General features: G+C 45.2%; 1 protein-coding gene across 1 annotated transcript in view; it reads left to right on the forward strand.

Annotated features, from left to right (window-relative positions):
- The window catches only part of ABCA2 (ATP binding cassette subfamily A member 2), a 119,135-nt gene that overhangs the window by 49,764 nt on the left and 44,678 nt on the right, over nt 1-24,693 (forward strand). Inside the window, exons 4-16 of the mRNA XM_075579072.1 lie at nt 6,814-6,925; nt 8,334-8,497; nt 9,886-10,007; nt 10,695-10,799; nt 13,324-13,506; nt 15,043-15,261; nt 16,439-16,776; nt 17,695-17,854; nt 20,957-21,085; nt 21,851-22,018; nt 22,379-22,475; nt 22,818-22,991; nt 23,286-23,388. Of these exons, the coding sequence (XP_075435187.1) occupies nt 6,814-6,925; nt 8,334-8,497; nt 9,886-10,007; nt 10,695-10,799; nt 13,324-13,506; nt 15,043-15,261; nt 16,439-16,776; nt 17,695-17,854; nt 20,957-21,085; nt 21,851-22,018; nt 22,379-22,475; nt 22,818-22,991; nt 23,286-23,388 (2,074 nt within the window). The remainder of the gene's footprint in view (nt 1-6,813; nt 6,926-8,333; nt 8,498-9,885; nt 10,008-10,694; nt 10,800-13,323; nt 13,507-15,042; nt 15,262-16,438; nt 16,777-17,694; nt 17,855-20,956; nt 21,086-21,850; nt 22,019-22,378; nt 22,476-22,817; nt 22,992-23,285; nt 23,389-24,693) is intronic.

A 24,693-nucleotide genomic window follows, 5' to 3' on the forward strand; every position in this document is an offset into this window, starting at 1 on the left:
ACTATGTCCCCATAGTCGATAATTGGCATTAGCATCTGCTGTGTGATACGCTTTCTGACCAGCAGACTTTGGGAGGATTTGTTCCTATAAAGTACACCTAGTTTGGCATAGGTTTTGGATGTCAGGGTATCAATGTGCATCCCAAATGTTAAATGGGAGTCAAACCATATACCCAAGTATTTAAAACTAGCAACAGGAGTTAGGGTGGTGTTAGCGTTGGTTCTGATCTGGAGCTCAGTCATTGGAAGCTTTAAAAATTTAGCCTTGGTCCAAATACCATTGTTACAGTCTTGTCAGGGTTTTTAAACAGTTTGTTTTGGGAAATCCAATTTTCAAGTCTCAAAAAGTCAGATTGAAGTACGTGTTCAAGGTTGGAGAGGCTATGGCTGTGTGCATATAGGATTGTGTTATCTGCATACATGTGTATTGAAGCTCCCTTACAAGCTGTGGGAAGATCATTGATGAACACTGAGAAGAGTAGGGGCCCCAGAACAGAGCCTTGCGGAACGCCACAGGTGATATCCAAGGGGTTGGAGTTAGAGCCTGAGAGACACATGTTGGGATCTACCTGATAGGTAGGACTGAAACCAGTTTAAAGCATGTTTCCCTATTCCAGGCTCTGGAGTTTGTAAAGCAAGATAACATGATCAACAGTATCAAAAGTCTCTGCAAAATCTAGGAAAACTGCACCAGTGAGTTGTCCCCGTTCCATTCCACACTGGATCTCATTGCAAACTTTAAGCAGGGTAGTTACGGTGGAGTGTTTGGGTCGAAAGCCCGATTAGAATTGGCTAGGGAAATTTGTCTTGGTATAGAAATCGCTTAATTGGCAGTGGACACATTTTTCCATGACTTTGGATAGGATTGGGAGAAGTGAGATTGGCCTGTAGTTTGAGACAGTGTTTTTGTCCCCACTTTTGAAGATTGGGACAACTCTGGCAGTTTTCCAGGTCTTAGGGATATGGCCTGCAGACAGGATAGAGTTGACTATGGAAGCAATTGGTTTGGCAATGGCTGGGGCACCAAGTCGTAGGAACCTAGATTGTAGTAAATCAGGTCTGCATTGTCTGCTTAGCTTTAGTTTGAGGAGCGCTTGTGTAATCTCCTCTTCAGATACTGGGACAAATTGAAAACTGTGAGCAGTACCTTGCTACATGAGTTATTCCAGGGATATATATAATTTTGTATTCATTTAATGAGCTCAGATGTTGACATTTATGAGATTGGAAGTCACGACCTTCAGTTTCCGGAGCCAACAGGCAGATTAGATGCCTTTTGCAGGCGAAGCCGTTTTTCATACGTGTTGTCGCTGATTGTTAAACACTGGCTTCCGCTGGAGCCGACAACAGATGCAAATCATTGAATTAACTACTTTTGCAACACACGTCTCACCTCTCTGGTGCTGGAGAGGCCTCCGAGCCCTTTAATTCCAGATTCCTCAAGCAGAACAGATTTAGGGGATGTTTGTTTATGGTCTACTGCGTCCTCCTCGCATACCTATAGAAAGAAATGGGGATTGTGATGGCGGACTAACAACATTTTTACATTAACAAGCTTCTGGGCGCTACGTTTTCGTCTCTTCTCCTTTTTGGTCTCTGACATGAACGCTTGTAAAATGATGTTGGTCCATTAACCCCATGGCTGCCAGCGGGGACCCGCAAAACATTGCGACTTGCATATCCGTTAATTGGCTTCCAATAAAAATTCCACTTGTGAGCATATTCACACGCCTGACAGGTCGGCAACCCTGCCTTCCCCCCATTATCTTTTGGCAATGGCATACAATGCTTGCACTGCCGCCAAGGATTCTGGGTAATGACCTGCAATTGAGAAGACGGTTACATTGTAAGCTTTCCAGGGCAGGGACTCCTGGTGTGCCTGTAGAGATTGATGTGCAGAGGGTGTATATTGTGCTATGCTAAGCGATGTAGGGACTTGCTGGCTGAAAGGCATACAGTCTAAGCAGAGACTGTACATGTTGTGCAGTGATTAATGGAAGTGCATTAAGGATTATAATGCCTGGCAGAGAGGAGGATTTGGCTGCAGCGAGAGGCCCCGGATTGTCAATATGCTGTGAAGCCGGGCGCCTGGAACGGAGAAGATGTCAATCCCATTAATCTGTATGAAGCGAAACTCTTCTCCAGCACTGGGAAATTACGTCCCAGCCTAGTGCAGGGGGGCTCAACTCCAGTCACAAGCCCCCCCTGCCCAAAAGGTCAGGTATACAAGATATCCCAGCCACTAATTGAGCCACCTGTGCTGAAGCTGGAATATCCTGAAAACCTGACATATTTGGGGGGGGTGGGGTAGTTGAGGACTGGAGTTGAACACCCCTGGCTTAGTGAATAAGTACCATACTGAGTAATGTGTTTATACTTTGGTTCAAATAAGTAACGCGTTGATATCCCAGAATGCACAGGTGTGGGACTTTAAGAACCAGGAAAGCCTTAAAATGTTCTTGGGGTGTGGAGTTTGCTGCACACACCCCTCAATGTATATATTCGGGGTCCTATACCTAATGATAGCCATCTGTAACTGTTTTACTTCGTATTTTAGAGCCCTATAGAGCTTCAGTACAGGGATTGGGCGAAGCGGGACCCTTCACCTTATTAGAGCCGCAGGCCCCTAATTACACACTTAACACCACAAAGGGCAACACAAATACACATCCTGCAAACGTTATGGGATAATTGTAAGCTCCTCTATCCCCGCACTGACAGAGGAATGAAGTGTATCAGTTCTCGGTTACATAGAGAGACTCCCACACACACACACCAATTATCTCTGTCATTAGTGCAGTGCGTTTGAACAATGGCGCTTCAATAGGGTTTCCAATTATCGTCCGCTGGTTATAATGTAGAATTCAAAGCGACAAAGGAGGATGCATCTCTCCTATAAACCGGCGGCTTCAAACACCTTCCCACTTCCCCCTACTCCCATTTTTATTGCAGGGAACCGTAGCTAATCACAATGTTTTTTGGGTGTCAAATGAGAAACGAGCAGCCCCCCCACCCCAGGCAGACTCTCCCAGATGGAGTCCTGATCTCGTCCCTACTTGTACCTATTTTCACTTGGCATATATTGGTAGGGTTTAAGATAGACTTGGCTTTTAGCATTACATAGCATTTATTCACACACAGATAAAGAAAATAACAGTTTTGTCCAATATGTGGATTGATACAATCTGCACACTGACAAGTGATTTAGGTAAATTGCCGATTGATCCGTTCTCCTGTGATCGATCACCGAATCTGGTGTTATTTAATTCACGGTTAGGGCTGCACAAGAGTACCCAGGATGCAAAGTTCTGTGTGGGAGATCATGTGACCAGGCAGGCACTAGATACAATTGGTGCATTGCTAGAGAGAGGGCAGGGCTCATAAAGGGGTGTGCCAGAGCCTGTCTCAGAAGAGGAAGGGGATGTGACTTTGTAAATGGTTTCTATAGAAACAAAAATGCATTAAATTATAATATATTAAAAATGGCTTTCAAGCAGCACTCCAAGCTGCCGCCCCCCCCCTTTTAATATGTGCATCAATACAATCCATACAATAAGTAATTAGCTAGGTTGCCCATCAATCCGTTCTCCTGTGATCCATTGGCGAAGATTCGGCTCGGGGGTTCACTAAATGGCTGTCAGTGCAGCAAAAGAGGACCAAAGATGCAAAGTTCTGTGGGGAAGATCATGTGACCAGGCAGTCACTATATACAATTGGTGCACTGCTAGAGAGAGGGCGGGGCTCAAACAGGGGTGTGTCAGAGCCTGTTTCGGAAGAGGATGTGGTTTTGTAAATGTTGGTATAGAAACAAAAAAGCTTGTTATATTATATTACATTAAAAATGTAATTCAGAGGTATTTTTAAAAAAATGCTGCAAGTATTTTCTCATAGTACAGAACTGATTTAATTAAAAAAAACACACATGTAGGATATTGCTGGGACTGCAGCTTTACATCAGCGATCCCTCTATTATTGGACTATTGAAGAGGGGGTTCCCCAGGAGCTGAACCCCACTATTCATAGCTCCGGGGACTCCAGTCTCTGATAATTACCTTTTTTTATGCGCCGGTAAACTCAAGACGGCTGCCGGAGGCATCCGATAGGAAGCTGCGATGTCATGCTCTGATGACTTTGCATCTTCCTATTGGCCGGTGAAAGCGAGGCTTGGATGGGGGCCATATTGATTTCCCAAAAGGGACCAGAAACACAGGCATATAAAAAGTATCTCTGGGGGGTAGGGGGTCCCCAATCCTTGGAACTACAAATAGTGTGGTTTGGCTCCAAAGTTGTTAAAAACACACACATTTGAGTAGGGGAGATTTAGTACTTTTTAAGTAGCGATTAAAATCCCTGGAAGGGGTTACATGCAAAGATACCTACCCATGTCTCTGGATAGTCTTTAGTAACCAGCACTCATCTTTGTCATTGAATATCTACATTTGTGAACGTTTTATTTAATTTTTGTTTAATGTGTTGTTTTTTTTTTTTCTTTTTTTCTTTTTCCTTAAATATGTTTTTAATTTTCGTTCCCTCACATCACTGCCTGACTCAAACTCGACACCGCATGCTACAGTCTGTAAGTTGTTTAGTGGTGTCCTTATTTTGATTTGCGTGCAGCAAGGCATTCTGGGATCATGCCGTGCCAGCTTGTACCATAGAATGGCTTTGTCTTCTTGCTACCTTTCATCTCCATGTTAAATAGCCTTTGTGATCGGGGTGTAATTCATAGCACACTGACGGACTTGTACTTCAGTATATCTAGGAGATTGTAAAGAACAAGGCATGGATTGCAGCTCAATGTATTAGAGATACAATGCATTGCAATGCAGAGCTGACATATTTAAAACCGGTCTGATCTGACATTAGCATTTCAGTCAAAGAAAAACCAGGGGCTACAATTGCCGAAATACATTATTTGGTAAACTGGGTAGCTGGTGTAGGGTTTTTGTGACCATGCATCTTAAAGCTCAAGTCCATCTTAGCACAGGGTTCAAAAAAAAGATTCGGGGGGAAAAACTAGGTTTGCTGGGCTATGAAAGTCCTCGGCAGAAAAACGGTGTGGTTTTTCATTAGGGCTTCATAATAGGAGCCCTGACACACCCAGATGGAAAGCTCCTTCTGTAGTTTAGTCGGTTCCCCTCCTACATGGTTATTTCACAATCTAACCGCTTTCTGACTGGTGAATTAAAGTTCAGCTCCAAAGAAATGATGAAATCTGGGTGATTTTCCCCCAGACGGGTCCAGCTGTTTATTTTCAGAGTTGATGCTGGAACAACAAAAATGGTGGAATAATTGCGACTAACTGACCAGGAAGGACTGCCTGCTGTAACTGGTCTTCTGTAAGGGGAAACGTTACATTTATCGACTTATAATTGGTAAAGAGGGGGTGGGGGGGTGGGGGGGGGTTGAGCAGTGGATCACAATTTCTAGCTGACATGGAGTTGGTTTTAGTAACATTTCTTACTTTCCCTCCTGTAATAACTCTGTGACGTTTTTCTAATCTGTACGCGTGATGCCAATGCCTCCTATGGACCAGGCATGTTCCATGTATGTGAGGTGTGTCTGCCAAAATGGGTGCAACGCAGCATCCGAATCAGGTCTAGGGTTAGAATACCAGCTCTTTATTTAAAGGAGAACATTCCAGGGATAAAAATAAAGCCAAGACCGTACAAGGAAGTGGCATGCTAGGTGGGTCAAATGGAAGCCATGTGTCATCATTCTGTATATATTTATATAAAAGTATCACTTGTGAGCGCATTGACAGGTCTGCAACCCTGTCTTTCACCACGATTTCGTAGCATGCCATGCTTCCACTGCAGCCATGGATTCTGGGTAATGGCATGCAAATGAGCACACAGTAACCCCTCCATTGCAGGGCAGGATAGGGTTAAACCCAGGCAGGGTTTGACACAAGGGCAGCCATGTTGTCACCCAGAGAAATGGCACGTTAACTTTTCCGCACCTAATAACAAGGCCCTGAAGCGATAGATCTCGCCTCCTCTGCTTGTAGACATCACAGGCAGGGCTGGTCTGTCCCTCAAGGAGTTTAGGGGCTTACAAAGAGACCTCCTGGTTTCCTGCCTTAGGGATATGGAACAAATTGGACAGCAAATTCTGTAAATCTCACCTCCCGAGGCTTAATTCTGAGTGCACGTGTGGGGTGTAGATTGTGGCCTCTGACTTCTGGAACCATGTCTAACTAACCCTGCTTTTAACCCTTTCCATTGCTGTGAGTCTGTGGTCCCCGCAGTGCTGGAGATATCAGCCACACTCTAAGTTCCTGGCTCTGCAGCACTAAGGGGATAAGGACAATTGGCTAATACTGCTCTTCCTTTCCTTGCTCTCTACTTATTCCTCGTCTTTCTTTGCCCCTTTCCTCATTTCAACCTAGTTCTTTCTAATTCTTTCATTTTCCGCTCTCGTTCTTTCTCTGTCCGAGACTCTCCCCCTCTCTTTCCCTTTATCTGTCCATTTTCATTCCCCACTTCCCCACCTTTCTTGTTCTCCCTCTCAAATCTCTTCCCCTCTTTTCCACTCGCTACCCTTTCTGTGCCTATTCCCAAATCTTCGCCCCATGAACCTTTCTCCCACATTCTACTCTTGACTGCCCTGTCACCCCTTCTCTCACCTCCCCAGAATGTCTCCCTTTCCCTCCCCCCTCGGTTTTCCCCCCTCCACTCTCACTCGTGTCCTTTTCTCCTATTCCATCACCCTCTTCCGTTCACTCTTTCTCCCAGCCTGACTCTCTCTTCCTTTTCACCTGTCCTTCTCTGTTGACACTCCACTCACCTGTCTATCTCATCCCCCGTCACAGCCTTCTACACTGCGGCTCCCTTGACTTCGGCCGGGATATTGCCTGTAATGCAATCTCTGTGCCCCGATGGTCAACGAGATGAGTTTGGATTCCTGCAGTATACCAATTCCACGTAAGTAACCCTCTGGGGACAACCCAAAGCAGAGCTGTGACTACATATGTCCATACATCATAAGCTGAGATGATATCAACCTCTAAGGACCGATGCTACCATTGTGTTTCCCAGAATCCCAAAACTTGGTGAACATAGGGGCTTATCTTTGGCACGAGACGCTGTAAAAGTCTGAGATGCTAATGCTAAAATTCAATGAGAATGACTGACTCCAAATCAGGGAGACCCAAGAAAATTGGTGAACGTTGACAGGTCTGCGCAAAGAACAGAAACATTTGTTAAAATTCTTTTGAAGCAACAGTTCCCCCTGAAAAAAATAAAAATAAATATATATATATAAAAATAAAATATATATATTTATATTTATGTTAGAAACAGGGCACGCACAAAACAAAATAAAAAAAATAAGGTTAAAGGAAGGGTGCATACTGTCCAAAAAGATACAGAAAAAGGAAAAAAAGGGACAGACACTCCCATATGCAAAAAAGTGAAATTTATTGAGTCAATAAATGTCACTTTTTTGCATATAGGAGTGCCTGTCCCTTTTATATTTCATTTTTTTTAAATTTATTTAAAAAATAGGACTCCACAAACCTTGTCACCAATTGAAAACAGTGATGTTCTCTTCCCTATGACAACGCTGCTTTTTATTGGCCGCTTGAGCGAGCCCTGACTTTGCGGCCATTTTGTGCCCTGAGGTCAGGTGACCATGGAGCAGCTCTAGGGACCTCCCGCTTCGGGTAATACTCGAGCAGTGTGGATTGCTGCTTTTTTAACACAGATGTTAATTTTTTCCCTTTCTTTTCATTGTGTCGCTTCTGTCCAGAGAGGAAGCTTTAGCCAGGTTCCTCAATCTGCCCTCACTGCAATTAACTCAGCTTTGATTGATTGTCTTCATTTGAGACACTATTTATTTAGTAGCTTGAGACTCTGATCCTATAGTAGAACTTGGGGAAAAAACCCAACACGCCTCATATTTACGTTGGATCTAAAAGTTCTGCAGACAAAGGTGGAACTGGACCATTTTTAGAACAATCTATAATGCACCAGAGTGAGCCGGCGTTGGTAAATCATTTGCTGTCATTTCGGTTTCTCGCCGCCTACATAATTTTATTGAGATGCGAGGATAGGGAAATGGGCAGGAGGTTTGCGCCACCTGCAGGGAATGCTGGGTAGAAGTTACCGTGGGCTAACCATTATCGATGAATGCAGCTGTTTTCCCCCATCTACTTAGCCTGGAGATACAGTAACCTGTGATAACTGGGATCAGACCGCAATGGCGCGTTAAACTGCCATTGGCTTGAATGGCAGTTAACACACACTTGCGGCTATTCAGTCTTCCCATTAGAGATCCATGATGGTTAATGTGTGCTATCCCTTTCTTAACGCTATGCCGCTCTCCGTGCAGAGTGACCCAGCTCCTGGAGAGGCTCATCGAGGTGGCGGAGGAGAGTAACCTGTTTGATGCAGACCGGCCTGGGTTGGGAGACGAGTTGGAATCCTTGAAACGTCACCTGGAGTCCCTGAGCAGTGATCCCAGCTCACTGGAAAACCATTTTCATAGCCAGCCAGGTAAAGGGGAGCAAGAGCCGAATGTCTTGCTTCTAGAACCAATGTTCTACGTTACATTCACTTTGCCTGGCTGCGGTCTGTGTGCACAGTGCCTCGCCAGGCCTCTGGCTGCTTACTCCCCTGTTTCCTATGTGTTCCCTGGGTTAAGCCCTCTCCTAGATTAGTCTCCAACTGTACTTATGTAACAGTCACTCTAACTGCTTACGGAATTTTGCACCAAGACAGAAGACGCCTAGAAACTATTTGCAACCCCCCCATACTTATTATACTGCTGCGTGAAGAAAAAGGAGTGTAGTTGTATGTCTTGGTCTCATTGGTCGAAGTTCAGAACCTCCATCTTATTAACGCAGCTCGCGGTTGACGGCCGCACACATTTGAGATCCTATTGTTGACGATTTTTACTATAAGCAAAACACAACAGAGGCTATTACTGGGAATTGATTGTGTGCATGTACACTTATGAAACTACAGATGTTTTATTGGTAAATTTGACATTTGAATTTGATAAGCTCAGTATATTCACATGGATCCATGCGAGGGACTCCCATGCTTTGAAGAACCTATATTCTGCAAAGACAGAGGAGCTAAACTGCACACATTGTCACGAGCCAGTGTGTTAGAGCGTCGACTCAGACAATCTGCGCTGAAGTTTACTCAGCCCAAAACCTTGTCGAGCAAAGTTTTAGTAGCTGTATTGTCCTGGAGAAGGGCAGATGTGTTGAAGGCTGTGCTACCTTCTAATGGGGCAATCTAGCCTAAGACAAAGTGTGCCAATGGCAGGAACATATTTTTAAGGGGCCACATCTGGGTGAGTGGCCTGCTTGCCAAAATCTGACACGATAAGAATATTTAAATCATTTGTTTTATGTTTGTAAACGTGGTGAGCTGAGACGTGAGGGGTTTGATTTCCTCTGGATTGTCCCGTTGCTGATGTCACTGTGTTAAAACAAGAATTTGCACAGGCAAAGTCTCCCACTTTCCCCTCTCCCTACCCTTCTCTTTATTGGCTCTGTGATAGGGGCAAGGTAGGCTAAGCGTAAAAAAACCACTTCCGATACACTCCCCCATTCAAAGGACCCAAAGAAATGCAATTTGTAATCATTCCAGAGAAGCCCAAGCTGTGCTTTTAGCATGGTTACATTGTTTACAGACAGAAGGTGGTTGTTTTGGCTATCTACATGGGATTGCACTTTTAATAGACCAATATGCGATATCAACTGGTTACAGAGCTTTGGTAACCCCTACAGGTTTCTTCTCATTGTACATGAAGATCTTTTAGAATGATTAGAAAAGCCTCACTAATCTTTCTAGCCGTTCCTGGCCCTTCCGGCAGGGAAGGGATTAGGATGTGATGAATATAATTTGTTTTCTTTAATACTCCGTCCCAGGGTTCTCTCTAGACGCTGTTGTGAAGGATAAGACTGGTTTCCGTGAATTTCTCAGCCGCAACCTCTCCCTGCCAAGTGACATGGTTGATATGCTGGCTGGATCCAACATCGACCTAAGGGAGGTATGAGCAGAATGCATTTGCTTGTATTAGCCCTGACTTTGGAAACAGATGGGTATAGGGTCTGGCCTGTCCCGTAGCAGATGAAAGGGTCTATTTTGGGGTTGTTCACTTCTCTCTGCGGGTGTGATGGGAAGCCTGGCTCTCCGTCCAGTGTGACTTGGAGGCACAGACAGAGGGAGCTTTCATAGTCTCTGAATGCCACAGTAGTGTTACAAAATAAGCTCCCTCTGGTTTTGTCATTCTGCTGCCACATCATGCAGTGGCCCTGAAAAGGGGCTTTACGTTGATCTCTTCTACTACAGGGTAAAATAAAATCGTATTGTTGTGGGAAGCACAAAGAATAGTTACTTTGTTGATTCGTTGATCAAATACCCCATATTATCAATGTAAGAGAATGAATTAGACACTGGAAGATGGATGGCCCACTGAATCTGTCCCTCCTACCATAAGGTGATGCACAGATAGATGAGCCCTATGTCCCATAGAGTTTTTTGATTCCATCATATCATCTGACCTGTTTTTTACCACAAAGGGTTAAGTAGAATTAAGATGTATCTGCCCATCACCATAGGCTTAGATGTCTTGGTGGTCAGTCACTCATTTAGAATCACATGGTCCTGGTGCATCTGAGCAGTGAGATTGTTCCCTAATCCCTTGTCACTCCTTGTTCTCTCTTTCTCTCGCCAGGTGTACCACTTGGTTTTTAGCTCCCCATACCTGTTGTCTGAAGACCTGCCGGATAGAGGCTCATGGGACGCTACCACTGCTGGCGAACAGATTCTCAATCTACATGTGAGAGTCTCGGACACTCTGTACTACTCCTTTTAGTGTTAAACATTGGGAACATTTATAACTATAGAGATGGCAAAACAAGCAGAAGTGTAGATCCAGCAATAAGCGAAGCCAGGTTTAGGTGACTGTGAAAAAAGTTCCAGCATTCAAAACAAGAATATACACACAAAACATAACTTAGAAAAAGTATCAAGGTGTATTAAACAAAAAAACACGAAGACAAAAATAGCACACGGGTATTCTATAGGGAAAAAAGGTCCACTGAAAAAAACATACACACTCACCCATACAACTGTGAGAACTTAATATTCTAAAAGCTGTGATTCTTTGTACTCTTCCTACCCTCCAATAACTTGGAATCTCTCCTCCTGTATCTTACTATGCCCTACCTATTGCTTTTTCTGTTTACTGTTTCCTCACTCCTTCGTCAAAGTCTCTGTTCTCGCCAACTTCCCCACTCCTCACTGCACCATTATTTATACACCTCTCTCCCAGCAACTTCTTTACCCCTCAATAAAAAGCACCCCCACAAATCCTCTATTCACACCCTTTATCTACTCCTTCCTGCTGCTGGGGATCTCCCCTAAGCCTGAAGCCAGACATACACACCTGATTTCACCCATGCCTCCCTGCCATCTCTTCCCCTGTAAAGTGTGTTAACCCTTAAGTTATTTGACTAACCTTAAAACTTGCCCCACAAAACAATTTCAGGGGCTTGGAATAAGGCTGGTTGCAGACTTGCTGAAAAATGGAGAGATTCTAACATTTAAAGAGGTACGGGACAAATACCAAGCTCAACACCTCCACCTATTCAAATACCTACAAATTAGACATTTTTTGCTCTCGCTCTCGCAGAACTCCAAATTTCCCCCACCCACCAGATTCGAAACACTATGCAGTAAAGGCAGGTATCAAAGAGGCCTAATCTCTGAGATATATAGGGGGATAGAGTGAGCATCAGAATCCCCGACCCACCACTATATGCAAAAATGGTCTGCGGACTTAAATATACAAATTGACAATGAGGAGTGGGAGGATATCTGAGAGATGGCAGCAAAAACCTCAATCTGCACAGTAACAAAGGAGAATATCTACAAAATTCTATTCCAATGGTACCTGACCCCAGCTAGACTGAGCCAGATCTTCCCCGGCACCCCAGACCTGTGCTGGAGAGGTTGTGGTCAAAAGGGAGACATGGCCCATATTTGGTGGACATGTCCGGAGATTCAGAGGTTCTGGGTTAGGATCCAGACGCTGCTCTATGAGACAACAGGAATTCCTCTCCCCCTAGATCCACTGTCCCTGGTGCTGAGTAAACCCTTTGACGACCTACCCCTACCCATGAGTAGACTGGTCTCTGCAATCTTGACTGCAGCCAGGTGCTCAATAGCAGCTGCCTGGAAGCAGGTCAAAGCCCCTGCAAGAAACACAGTCATAAGGCGGGTGGACGAAGTAATGTCTATGGAAAAATTAACAGCTATGCTGCACAAAAAAATGACACAGTTCTGGAACACATGGGACCCATGGATAGGCCCCCAGGGCTTCAGATAAAGACATAAAGCGCAAACCCTAGTGAAGGGAATAACCCAGATCCCAAAGGTGGGAGACGTAGACGAGCCAAGGGGGACTTCCCCCCCCCCCCGCACCCTCCTCCCTTTCCCTCTCTCCAACCCTCCCCCCCCTCCCCCCTCTGTCTGTCTACCCTCCTCCACCCCCAGTCCCCCCCCCCCACCCCTCCTCCACTCCCTTAACCCCTACTATTAAAAAACAATGTTGGCTAGCATGCACTCAATAAAGTCGAACTTAAACAATTTTATGTTATTGAAAAGTATGTACTCATTCATGTAAATGTCAATGCCAATAAAAAAGATTGATATAAAAAAAAACAGCCTGCATTCATGGTTACTGTCCCACACTCAGTCACTCCTACCACCCATTGTGACCATGCACAGCCATCTACAGCACTTACTCCCTCACCTACTGTCTCTGTAAGTTCCACATCAAACCTCATATTGTAAGCTCTTCGGGGCAGGGATTTCCTTTCCTATTGTCTGATTTTGTTGCACTTATTGTATTATTTTAATTCCCTTTACTGTATCCTTTGTGAAGGGTGAAGTACGCTTTTGGCGCTATATAAATAATATATACATACATACAATACAATACCCATAAAACAGACGGCAGCCTAGAAAACCATAATATGAGTACTGGTGCCACAGTTCGCCACCGACCTTCACTTATGCAGAACAAGTATAAGTCTAGATCCATCCATAGGTGAAGCCAGTTATAGGTAACTATGCAAAATAGGTGGGAGTTTACCTATAAAATATTGTTTTGGCTTCTGTAATGCTCACAGGATCTGTCTAGCACCAACAGGGTTACTAGAGATTGGCTAATTTGCTTATAACCCTTTTTGTCTTCTCATTTTTTTTGTAACTTAACTCCTCCTTTTTGCCCCGTCCATCCATTCCATGCCCTGCCACCCCCGGATTGTCAAAATCCCACTGTCCTATTGTAATTTCAGGGGAACTTCCTCGGAAAATGGAAATCTCTTCAGGAGGGATTGATTCACAAGGCTCTGAAGGACTCTCGGAGATCTGGACACAGGCTGGCTCTCCTTAGACTTCTGACTCTGGCCCTTGGCCTCGCTGTCCCCACCACGTCTGATGAAAGCTATGATCCTCAGGCGATGGTGAAGGAGCTGGAGGTACGAAGAGCTGCATCTGAAATGTGGTTATGGATTTCGCATTGTTGGAACACTCTCTGGTGTATAAGTAGGTCAAATCCCAGCACAGGTTGACTAAGATGAAAAATCTCAAAAGCTGTTGAGTAGGAATGGAATAGGAGCTGGTTATGTCTTGGCTCAGTAGACAAGTAGTAAGTCAGTAGTAAGTGTCCGCGTAAATATCCCTTAACCAATGTATATGTTTCAGTAATGATCATAAGTAACAGAGACCTGGTACAGTGACAGTGATGAGTGACATGCTGTGTGTTGATTTGCAGTCTGTGTCCGTAGCTAGCCACTAATGCAGTGCTGGCCAACTCTAGTCCTCAAGGGCAACCAACAGGTCAGATTTTAAGATTATCCCTGCTTCAGCACAGGTGGCTCAGTCATGGATTGAGCCACCTGTTCTGAAGCAGGGATAGCCTTAACACCTGAACTGTTGGTGGCCCTTGAGAGCTGGAGTCGGCCACCCCTAACCTCATGATTGCAGGTTGGCAGGGGTGGAAAATTCCACTTGTCCAGGAAGAGAGGCAAATTAGGGGGCACACGTGGAGGTGATGGACCACGGCTGCTGTCAACCACTGCCTTGCTTCCCAACCGTATGCACCATAAATTTACCTGGCGCTCTGCAAGGCAGTGTGGGGGTGCAACTTTGGGAAGCAGAGCGGCGATTGACAGCTCTGCTTCCCAAGACGTTCTGCAAGCAGCCGCGACTTTTCCTGCACCGGCCCCCTGCGGGGTACGAGGGGCTTCCCCCGCTGGTCCGTGACCTTTGTCCAGCCCGGCGTTGGTTTGTACACTCGGTGGCATCTTGATCTTTTGCTTTTTAGAATAAGACTTTTGGGAAGAGAAATTGAACATCTTTTTAATCAGGAAACAAAAGCAAGAGGGACGTAGTTGCATGGGTCACTGGAGCCCTTGGAGATGTTTTGCTGGACAGCACCTGGGTGCATTCTCTCCTCAGAGCAAAGTTCCCTAATAGCACTGACCAGTTTAAGCGTTTGTTCTGGGGATTGGTGCCTTTTTTGAGAAAATATCACACCTATTTTTAAATCCTTCGGTTAATTTAGTATGTAAACGCGATAAACTGAGACTGGAGAGGGGTTTGATTTACTCTGGCGGCTCCCTTATTTTTTGGGGGTCTCTGTGTTCAACTGGAGTTTGCACAGGCAAAAAGCCCCCCCCCTCTCTCCTTCCTGTTACCTCAATTGGCTCTTTGATATGGACAGGGCGGGATACTTCCAGAGAAACAAAGTAGCCAAAGTGTTGCATTTATTTAGGGTGCCCAATTAGATTAAATGTAGGAAATTTTAGTTTTTTGCTCAGTTACCTGGGATTGCACCTTTTAAGTGTCATGTGGCCTTAGAGATGCCAATTAGCCAACGCTAATTGACCTTGGCAGCTGTTTTCACACATCTATCCATACAGTCATTTTAAAGTCCAAGCAGCGGCAGGTGTGGGCTTCGGGCGCTGTGAGAATGGGGGATGCTGCTAAACCTCTGGTGTCCTTTTTACCAGGATGTCCTCTTCACTCCCTCATCCCTGGAAGCCTTGACCTGCGCCGGGAGTTTGGACGAGCTGGGGCGCATCCTCAGGGTCTCGGAGCAGAGGCGGCCGCTGCTGGCTTCCTATCACAACACCGTTTGCAACGGGAGCAAACCGCTCCGTCGGGAGCGTTTTAGGGAGCTGGCGGGGGAGCTGAAGGAGCAGGTGGATGTCCGCAAAACGGTCAGCAGGGTACGTGACGCCTCCTTTCCCCACGTGAACCTCAGGCTGAAGGAACCAGAGACTTCTGGGGAACGTTAAAAAGGAAGAACAGTAGCTGCGATGGCTCATTAAGGGCAATTGGATAGTGTCCCTGCCCCTCTCGACTATGAGACTTTACGTAAAAGAATTTTAACCCCTTCAGAGACCCTTTTTTCTCAACCTGATCACAGTGAAAACATGAGCTTGTTTTCCCATTTCTGAGAAATATTGAACATGTTTTTCCTCCTAAGCTTTTATTTTTAAACTTGCCCTATACTCTTGCCCTGCTAATATAATAATAATAATAATATTTGTTTCTTGTATTGCTCTGACCGTCCGCACCGCTCTGTACATAGAATTTTGCAGGCACAATGAGTCGCTGGACCACAGAGCTTACAGCCTCATTTTGGTGCCAGAGGCACAGAGAGATTCCCCAATATCACAAGGAGAGCGGATACAGGGATATGAATCCAGGTTCACCCGCCTCAAAAGTAGTGATCTTACCACTGGGATACGCTTTCAGCCGTTTAAAGTTTTGAAACATTACGTTCTGGGGTGGTGATCCCCTGATTGGCGCTATACCGAACAAGTATTTTTGCCATATTCAGTAATATTTGTGGTTGGGGTTTTCATAGCTAGGCTTTTGAGCAGGGGGGGCTCAACTCCTGTCCTCAAGCTCCCCCCCCCCAACAGGTCAGGTTTTCAGGATATCCCAGCTTCAGCACGGGTGAGGGGGGGCTCAATCCTGATTGAGCCACCTGTGTTGAAGCTGGGACTGATTTGAGCTACCTGTGCTGGAGCTGGGCCTGGTTGAGCTAGCTGTGCTGAAGCAGGGACTGATTCAGCAACCTGTGCTGAAGCTGGGATATCCTGAAAACCTAACCCGTTGGGGGAGGGGGATTGATGACTGAAGTTGAGCACCCCGGCTTTAGAGCATACATTTGCAAAACTATTAAACACATGTCAAATGATGAAACAGTCATTAAAGATGGTAAGCAAGGTGTTTTGTGGCTAAGGGCTTTCAGTCATGTTACCCTCCAGTGTAGGTTAAGTGGGAAATGGGCTTTAACTTCATAGTCACTTATTTTACCCCATATTCCGTTGGTTCTTAAATAATAGCAGTAACTCATCTTCCTGGGTGCCTAATTGCTCAACTGATGCGTTTCAGCTGCGTCTAGACGAGGTGAATGCCACCGCAACTCAACACCACCTGCGCTCTCTGCTAGAGGACCTGTTGGAAGTGGAGAAGATCCTGAGGGACGTGGACATCCTCTCTGCTCTGGCCAAACTGCTGCCCAAGGGAGCCTGCGCCAGCAAGACCACTCCACCAGCCGGTAATGCAACCAGCTGGAACATCAACTCCACCAGCAGCTCCAACTCCACCGCTGAGGGAGAGGAGGCCAAGGAGCAGGAGGACGGGGCGGATGCCGAAAACCCACACAGCCAGTTCTCAGCCTTTGTTCAGCTCTGGGCAGGGCTACAGCCCATCCTCTGTGGCATCAACCGGTGAGCGATGAAAGGGACGGAGGAATAGAGGTGGGAAATAAATATATTTGTTAATAGGCGTTGTGGACGTCTCAAAGTAAAGTTTGATATAGCCATCAACCGGGATAATTATTTTTATATTATACATTGCCCCTGCCCTTAGGAACTTGTGGCTTGGAGTTGAAATACCAACTGGGCTCACCAACTTCAAAGACCAGCTGGGTTACTCCTTCACCATTATTGTGTATGAGCCTTCCAAATGGCACCAGTTTAGTAAATGCGCTTGAGAATATACAGCTCATACTACCATCTTGTCTCATATTACCTGTTCATGAGATGAGCTGTTCAGGTTGGTACAGTATGCCCTGTAAGTAACATGACTTCTGATTTGTAGTAAAACAGAGACCAGGAGACAAGAGTTACACTGCCCTCCAGACCCCAAATACTATGGGAAGTGTGTAAAATTGGACTGCTAATTGCTTTTTGGGGATGGGGGAGGGGGGCTGGAGAATTGGACCAACTGGGATGAAAATATTCCATTGTTCAAGGTGTGGTGATACGGGGGGTCGTGGAGTACCACTACTTTTGTAATGTCACACCCTGAGGATCACTGCTTTTTTTTTTGTTTATACATTTGCTAATCCACTTTCTTTCTAAAACAACAGATTTATTTTATAGTATATTTGAATCTTTCCGTAATCAAGCATGGTACCTTTGCTTTTTAAGCCAGTTATATAACTGTCCTAGTCAGTCTTCTGGCCTTTTAAGCTCTGTTACTAAAAGATGGCAGGATCGTAGATTATTTTCTCTACAAACCTGTTCGGCGTTGAAGCATCTTCCCACTCCAGCTGAGTCCGATTTCTAACTCGGTGTGCTGGAAACGTATCTCTCCAGTAACATAAGATTTCCAGCCATCGTCCTTCTGTGTGTCTCCTGCAGGACTATTGAGCCAGAGGCCTTCAAACAAGGAAATATGAGCTCCTTGGGATTCACCAACAAAGAACAGCGTAACCTGGGGCTCCTAGTCCACTTAATGACCAGCAACCCCAAAATCCTCTACTCCCCCATGGGCACCGAGGTGGATAAGGTTATCCTGAAGGTCAGTCATGGCTTAGCATCATTTAGTAAATATGGCTTTATTTGCTTATAAGAGCTTTTTGGAGTCTCAATGCTTAGGACTGTCTAATAAACATGGCTGATAGTGCAGAGATGCAATACCCATGAGTGTGTCTGCTCAAAGCTGGTTCATTCACAGGTTTTTCCTGTCAAACAGTGGTTAAGCAAATGATATGCATTTGCATGTAAATTGCATGCATTTGTATGTCATTTGCTTAATCACTGTTTGACAGGACAATCTGTGAATGAACGAGCTTTGAGGACCTGTGGAAGAGATGCAGACACACTCATGGGTATTGAAGTGACACATGCATTTAGTAAGGCTTGTGTCACTTTTACGGTAGCTTCCCATTCACTTTATTACAAGGATTCCCTAGAGTGCTGGCCAGCAACATTATACAGCTAAACCTTGGACAAGGAAGTGCAAAGTCCGTTGACCAATTCAGAGACTGCTATTTTGGCTTTCTGGGTTTGAGTTTGAGCTTGCTAGAAATCATAGCGCTGACATTAACCAACCAGAATGCTGCATTCTGCAGAGCTCGCAAGCCTAACCTTGCCCCAAATCTTGGGATGGGACAGAAATGAAGCATTCTGATTGGCTGTTGACTCAACGTTCTTCCCATCCTCTTTAAAAACAGCTTGCAACATATTCCATTAAATTCCAGTGCATGGCGGGAGAATCCGCCTCAATTTAACCCTATCCCCAGGGTCCGTCAATGCATTGCAAAAAATATAACGTTAATAGGATTGGTACCTTCACTAACCTTGGTAATTAATAAGCAGGAGTCAACTACTTTGCATTTCAAAAGTTATTGTTCCGCATAGAATAATACTGTATTAGGAAAAAATGTGAACTGGTGATTAAAGATACATGCGCTTTTGTCCAACAGACTTTCGCTGTCATGCACATCCATCAATACACTATTGCAACCTTTTTTTTTTTTACAGACCTTTTTACGCTTATCTGGTTCCTGGTTATATGTTTTGTTAACTGTAACAAGTTAACGTTGAAGCATCTATTAAATGTAAAAGTGCTTTAAAAGATCGAGCAGGAGTAAATATTTAAAGTTAATGAGTGTGTTTTTAAAAAATCAATGTTTATAAGGTAATAATTGAAAGCGCGGGTTCTCCTACATGCTCTCTGTGCCGCGATGGGATCGTAATGTGTGCCGGGGCGGCCAACTCCAGTCCTAAGGCTACGGCCCCGCTGGTGGCGCGTGCAGCCGAGTTCCCCGGTCTGCAGTGAGCTAGGGGGGGATTGATGGGGGCGCGGCCATCACGTCACTCGGCAGTTTCTCCCTCATTGGCTGAACGTCCGGGGGGCGTGGCCTAGCGCTCCGTCGCTAGTGTTAATCTCAATTTTTGGGGTTGCAAGAAAAACTCGCCGCGCAGCGGGCCCGACCCCATTGAGGCAGCTCTTGTCCCCGCAGTGCCCGTCATAGCGGGCGCTGCAGCAGCCAGTGGGGACAAAGCCTTAAGGGCCACCAACAAGTCAGGTTTTTAGGATTTCCCTGCTTCAGCTCAGTCAATGACCTGTGCAGAAGCAGGGATATTCTGAAAACCTGACCTGTTAGTTGCCCTTGAGGACTGCAGTTGGCCACCCCTGTAATAGAGGCTCTGCCTGTAATAGAACTGGTGAGTCACTATGTATGGCCTTTTAACCAGCGGTTCATGTGTAATGTTATGAAGCGGGCCAGAGTACCACAAAGTTATTTCAAAGCCCCCCAAACTTTCACTTACTTGTTTTTTTTCTAATTGAAATACAGCAAACATAGTCTAAAGAGATTTGCAGCTCTGATCTATTCTGCTGTATTCCCCATATCACTGACCCTCCAGCCAGCAATATACTGTAACGCCTGTAGTCTAACCTTCAAGGACTAATAAAGAAAGGGTCTGTCATGTTGGTTATTATAGCGGGTAGGGGGGCAGAGCGGGGGCGACAAACCTATATAATCTGCATTATAGGCCGATGGATTCTCGGCAGATCTTGGCTTGGTGATGCTTTTGCAAAGGAAGGCTGAAAATGTGTAGAGATACTTTGCACTATTCTATAATGTGCTATATTAATTTTACCGAGGGTTAACCCATTCCATTCCCTCTCCCCAAACCCGCAACTCCCTTTTCCACTGATGGTGTTAGTGGGAGATTGCATGCTGGTGAGGCTTGCCCCTTAAACATGCGGGATCAGAATTTCTGAATGGTGCTAATCTTTAGGGCACCTTATGGCCTATTCAAATGAATGGCTGCGCACAATATAGTGATTACAGACCGGAAAATGGTGAGATAAAATAAAACGGTTTATTTGAATGTGGTGCACAGGCAAATTAAGTATTTATTTTTTTCACTGCCAGAAGGCAAAGTACCTGATTGCTTCCTCTCTGCCGGTGACCTCGTTAAATCATAATAAGGTTGGGATGGCCGAATGTCATTAAAGACCCTGTGTCTTGAGGCCTCTGGGAGTTCTAGAAATTGGCAATTTTGGACATTTGCGACTAAGAAAATTTCACAAAAATGACAAACTTTGAAAAAAAAAAAAAAAAAATAACCCAACTCTCAGAACTTACTGCGGGATTGCAGCGTTCTGCGCTGGGACGCCTTGCAGCACCGGAAAACCCCTTCTACGGTTGCACCACGCATGGGCCCATATGCCAACTTTGTACATGATATGCTTAGCTCATGTATGCCTTAAAGTAGCAATGCCCCTCACCGCTCACCCAGAAGCCTGTGTGAGTTTAACTCCCATGATAGTATCTTTCCCCCCGAGCATGCCCTGAGAATGCAAAAACAATGTTGTACAGACTGCAGCTTTAACCTACCACTGCCTATAAAGATGGAGCTAGGAGATCAAGTACTCCTCATAGATTTGGGCTTTGTAAGGGATGAATAATGCACAAGGATAGATATCCACCTGCACTGCATCAATTGGGTGACCACCTGAGCAGCATTTGAGCCCCGTTATTGCAATGTCCTAACATTACTCCAAATGATGTTTCGGTGATGTGGTAATTGGTTCGTTTTTTGCCCCAGTGCATCATGGGGGGGGGCACACTCAGTGCTGTGGCTGCTCTTTTGTCTCCTGCTTTAGGCAAACGAGACCTTTGCCTTTGTGGGGAACGTGACGCACTACGCCTGGGTGTGGCTGAACATTTCTGCCGAGATCCGCGGTTTGCTGGAGGAGGGAATATTGCAACGGCGCCTCCAGTGGCTACAGGAGGTATTGTGGGGGAAGATTGAAGGAACTCCTACAATAATGCACTTGAAGTCTTCCGCGTAGGAAGGGGCTGTGATGTCCTCTTCAGGCATTCCAGGGTCTAAGCCTCTGGCGTCAACAGAATGGCTAGGGGGAGGGAGAAAGTACTTCGGACATCTATTTAATATATGTATGATGTTGCCACCAGGTATGGGATAATACTTCTTGCTTGGCGAGAGGTTCACATGTTTTCCAAAGATAGATGGGGTTTAGAAGGACATTTCAGAGACAGTTACGTGGTAGAATATAAGGTCATGCCCTGAAAGTAGAGGGTGGGAGGTTCAGGGGGAAAAGTGAGGAAGAACTCTATGCAAAGGATGGTGGATTCATGGAGAACCCCCTCCTCCCCCCCCCCCCCCAAAGAGGTGACGGGCTTGAGCAGTAATTACATAATGATCTCCTAAATATGACGAAATCCAAGCATCTACTATGTGGTTTCACTAGGAAAATGTTCAGACTAGACTGGCCTGATCTGCCTTCTATGTTTAATGGGTCTCTCTTCCTTTGTATCATTATGAAGTTAATACCTGGTAATCATAGTCCCTCTTAAATACCAGGATCAGATGGCCTTAAAATCTGGCTGTTAGTACACTAGTTTTAGTGGCCTTTTGAGTATGTGTGCATATGTTCCTGTGCATGCATCAGGGGAGCACATTTTTATAGTACATATTCTATTAGTCCCTTGTTTTATCGGTCTCCTTCACACTCTCCGGTTTCATTTCTCTGCAGTTTACAAGCGACCTGCAGAAACACCCGGAGCTGCTGAACGGCTCTGACAGTGAGCTGCTGCGCAGGGTCATCGACAGCAACTTCTCAATGCCCAACGCCAGCGCCCTGCTTCAGCAGCTGGACACTATCGATAATGCGGCCTGTGGCTGGACACGCTTCATGTCCAAGGTGAGGGGAATGGGTTCCTCTACTGCTGGGACTTGAGTAAGGGGTTTACCAAGTTCCCAGGACACTATTTCAACCTCTACAAGTATCCATCTAAAAACTCATGGTAAGACGTCTTAATGGTCCGTTCCACTCGGGGCCAATTCTGTCAGTGACCGTAATATGTTCAGTAGGCTAAAACTAGATAATTGATGCCTTTCAAAAATAAAGTCAGATATGTGTTTTTTAAATGAATTTTGGAATTGTGGGGTTTCATTATTTTAGTCTCATTAGGATTTTTTTGTTTATGTAGGATAACACATGGTCAGTATGTTCAGAATAACACATGTTTGGTCTTACTGGCTCTCTGTCGCTCTCTCCAAGGTAAGCGTGGACATCTTTAAGGGATTTCCCAATGAAGACAGCATAGTGAACTATACCCTGAACCGGGCTTACCACGATAACGTTACTGTGTTTGCAAGTGAGACCCTCTCCTTATTTGAGTTGTCTGTTGAATGAATTTCCCACATGCGCTTCACAATGTCTTAATCTATGGTTCCTCTCCTTTTTATTTCTAGATTACCAGGTGCTTTCCTCTCCTCGCTATCACTTCTGTCCACCAAGCTCTGTTCTATGGCTTCTCTCTTCACCACCTGGTTCTCTGCCTCCCTTTAAACCCTGACCTCTCTCCTTCTTTCTCCACCTCTCCTACTAACTGCTGTCCTCTGGCCTTCAACTTCTTCTCCTGCATGCGCTATGTACTGGCACATGATACAACTCTGGTCTGTCCAGCTCCCTCACTTCAATCCCTAATCTTTTCCAGGTGTAATCTTCCAGACTCAGCCGGATGGCTCCCTCCCCCCGCATGTCATGTACAAAATAAGACAAAACTCCAGCTTCACGGAGAAGACCAACGAGATCCGCCGAGCCTACTGGAGACCTGGACCCAACACCGGCGGGCGCTTCTACTTCCTGTACGGCTTTGTGTGGATACAAGGTCATTATTACACCCTTGCTGATCCTGTTTTAATGGTTATAAATCAGGGTTGGGACACATTAATCAAACCACTTCATCCAGCAAAGCCTGAAGGCCCTGTTATCTTACATGAAAGGTGTCTCACATGGAGCGCTCGGTTGGCTCAGAGTTTTGCCACCAATACACTACTAACCCTGTTTCTCCGCTCCCACCAAAGCTCTTTACAATGTCCCTTTCATTGACCGTTCACAAAAGAAATAAGTTATGTTGGTAGGAAGGGAGTCATGACGCTTTCTCTCCTAATTCCCTTCCCAGATATGATGGACCGCGCCATCATCAACTCGATTGTGGGACATGACGTGGTAGAACCCGGAAACTATGTGCAGATGTTTCCATACCCATGTTACACGCGGGATGAGTAAGTACAGCAATAATTCCTGCCCCAGCCCCTTTTTTAAGTACCAGGATTTTCATCATTAAAAGGCATACTTGTGCAAAAATGTATTGTTAGAGTTACCAGGAAAAATACTTCTTGTTTACAAGTATGTCCTGGGTGTGTAATCATGTGATGACGACATTAGGTATTACCATTGCAAACATTTTTAAAGTAAGAAACAGGAGAAGTCTTGAAAGTTCTTAAGCAGGGATCAGTTTGGAGAGACTTGGGTATATGGTTCTAGACGTGAGGCCCGACACAAAGTAAATTTTTCCTGTCTTGCCTTGATATACTCTATGGGCAAGCTACCCACTTATATGAGCAAGCTCCTCACCCCTTCCACACCAAGCACTTATCATCTGAGATCTGACTTCAAAAGACTGATCACGGTCCCAAGGTTCCACAAAGAATGCGGCCGCTCCTCCTCCTCTTACCGTGCCCCTCACAACTGGAACAATCTACCGGAGACTCTCAAATCCACCTCCAGTCTAAGTAATGTAAAGACTTTAGCTGTCTCGCATGTTAATGTTGTCTGTAACTGTTACGCCCATAATCATTCCCTATCTCTAACTGTCCATGAAATATCAGTACATTGAATGAATAACCTCTGTTCATTTAATGTAACCATGTATCTGTCATCATAACTCTGTGCTCAGGAGATAGCTGAAAACGAGCGGTATCTCTCAATGTGTTATTTCCTGGTAAAACATTTTATAAATAAAATTGAAAGGTGACTGGTAAAAGAACCTTGGAACCATAAGCAGGCTTCTGCAGGCGGATTATAGATAAGTGATATGCACGGTGGGGGGGGGGGGGGGGGGGAGACGCCTGCTTAGATAACTGTGTAACTGGTCCAGAAAGTATTTGAAAGTTAGACCTTGTGTCTGGACTCGAGAGGGCCAGCCTAGTACAGTTACAATATCTCAGTACTGGGTATTGTAGGTACACAAGGATATTGGAAAATGGCATATTGAATTGTATAGAGGGGAATTTGGAGTGCTGTACCATACACGGCATTACAATAGTCAATAATTGCCATTAGCATCTGTTGTCCAATGCGCTTTCTGACCATGGGCCTGAGACTAGCTTAGCGCTAGAGTTGACTAATCGGTAGCTATGTTGTTGGAAGCTTTAGAAATGTACTGTAGCCTGTGTCCCAAATCCCATAGTTACTCTTTTGGCAGTGATTAAAAAAAGATTGTTTTGACTGATCCAGTTTTTGACCTTCGAGAAATCAGATTGCAGAACATTTCCAAGGTTGGAGAGGCTGGAGCTATGTACATAATA

Source organism: Ascaphus truei, chromosome 21 (assembly GCF_040206685.1).
Source record: "Ascaphus truei isolate aAscTru1 chromosome 21, aAscTru1.hap1, whole genome shotgun sequence".
In the NCBI taxonomy this organism is placed as follows: domain Eukaryota; kingdom Metazoa; phylum Chordata; class Amphibia; order Anura; family Ascaphidae; genus Ascaphus; species Ascaphus truei.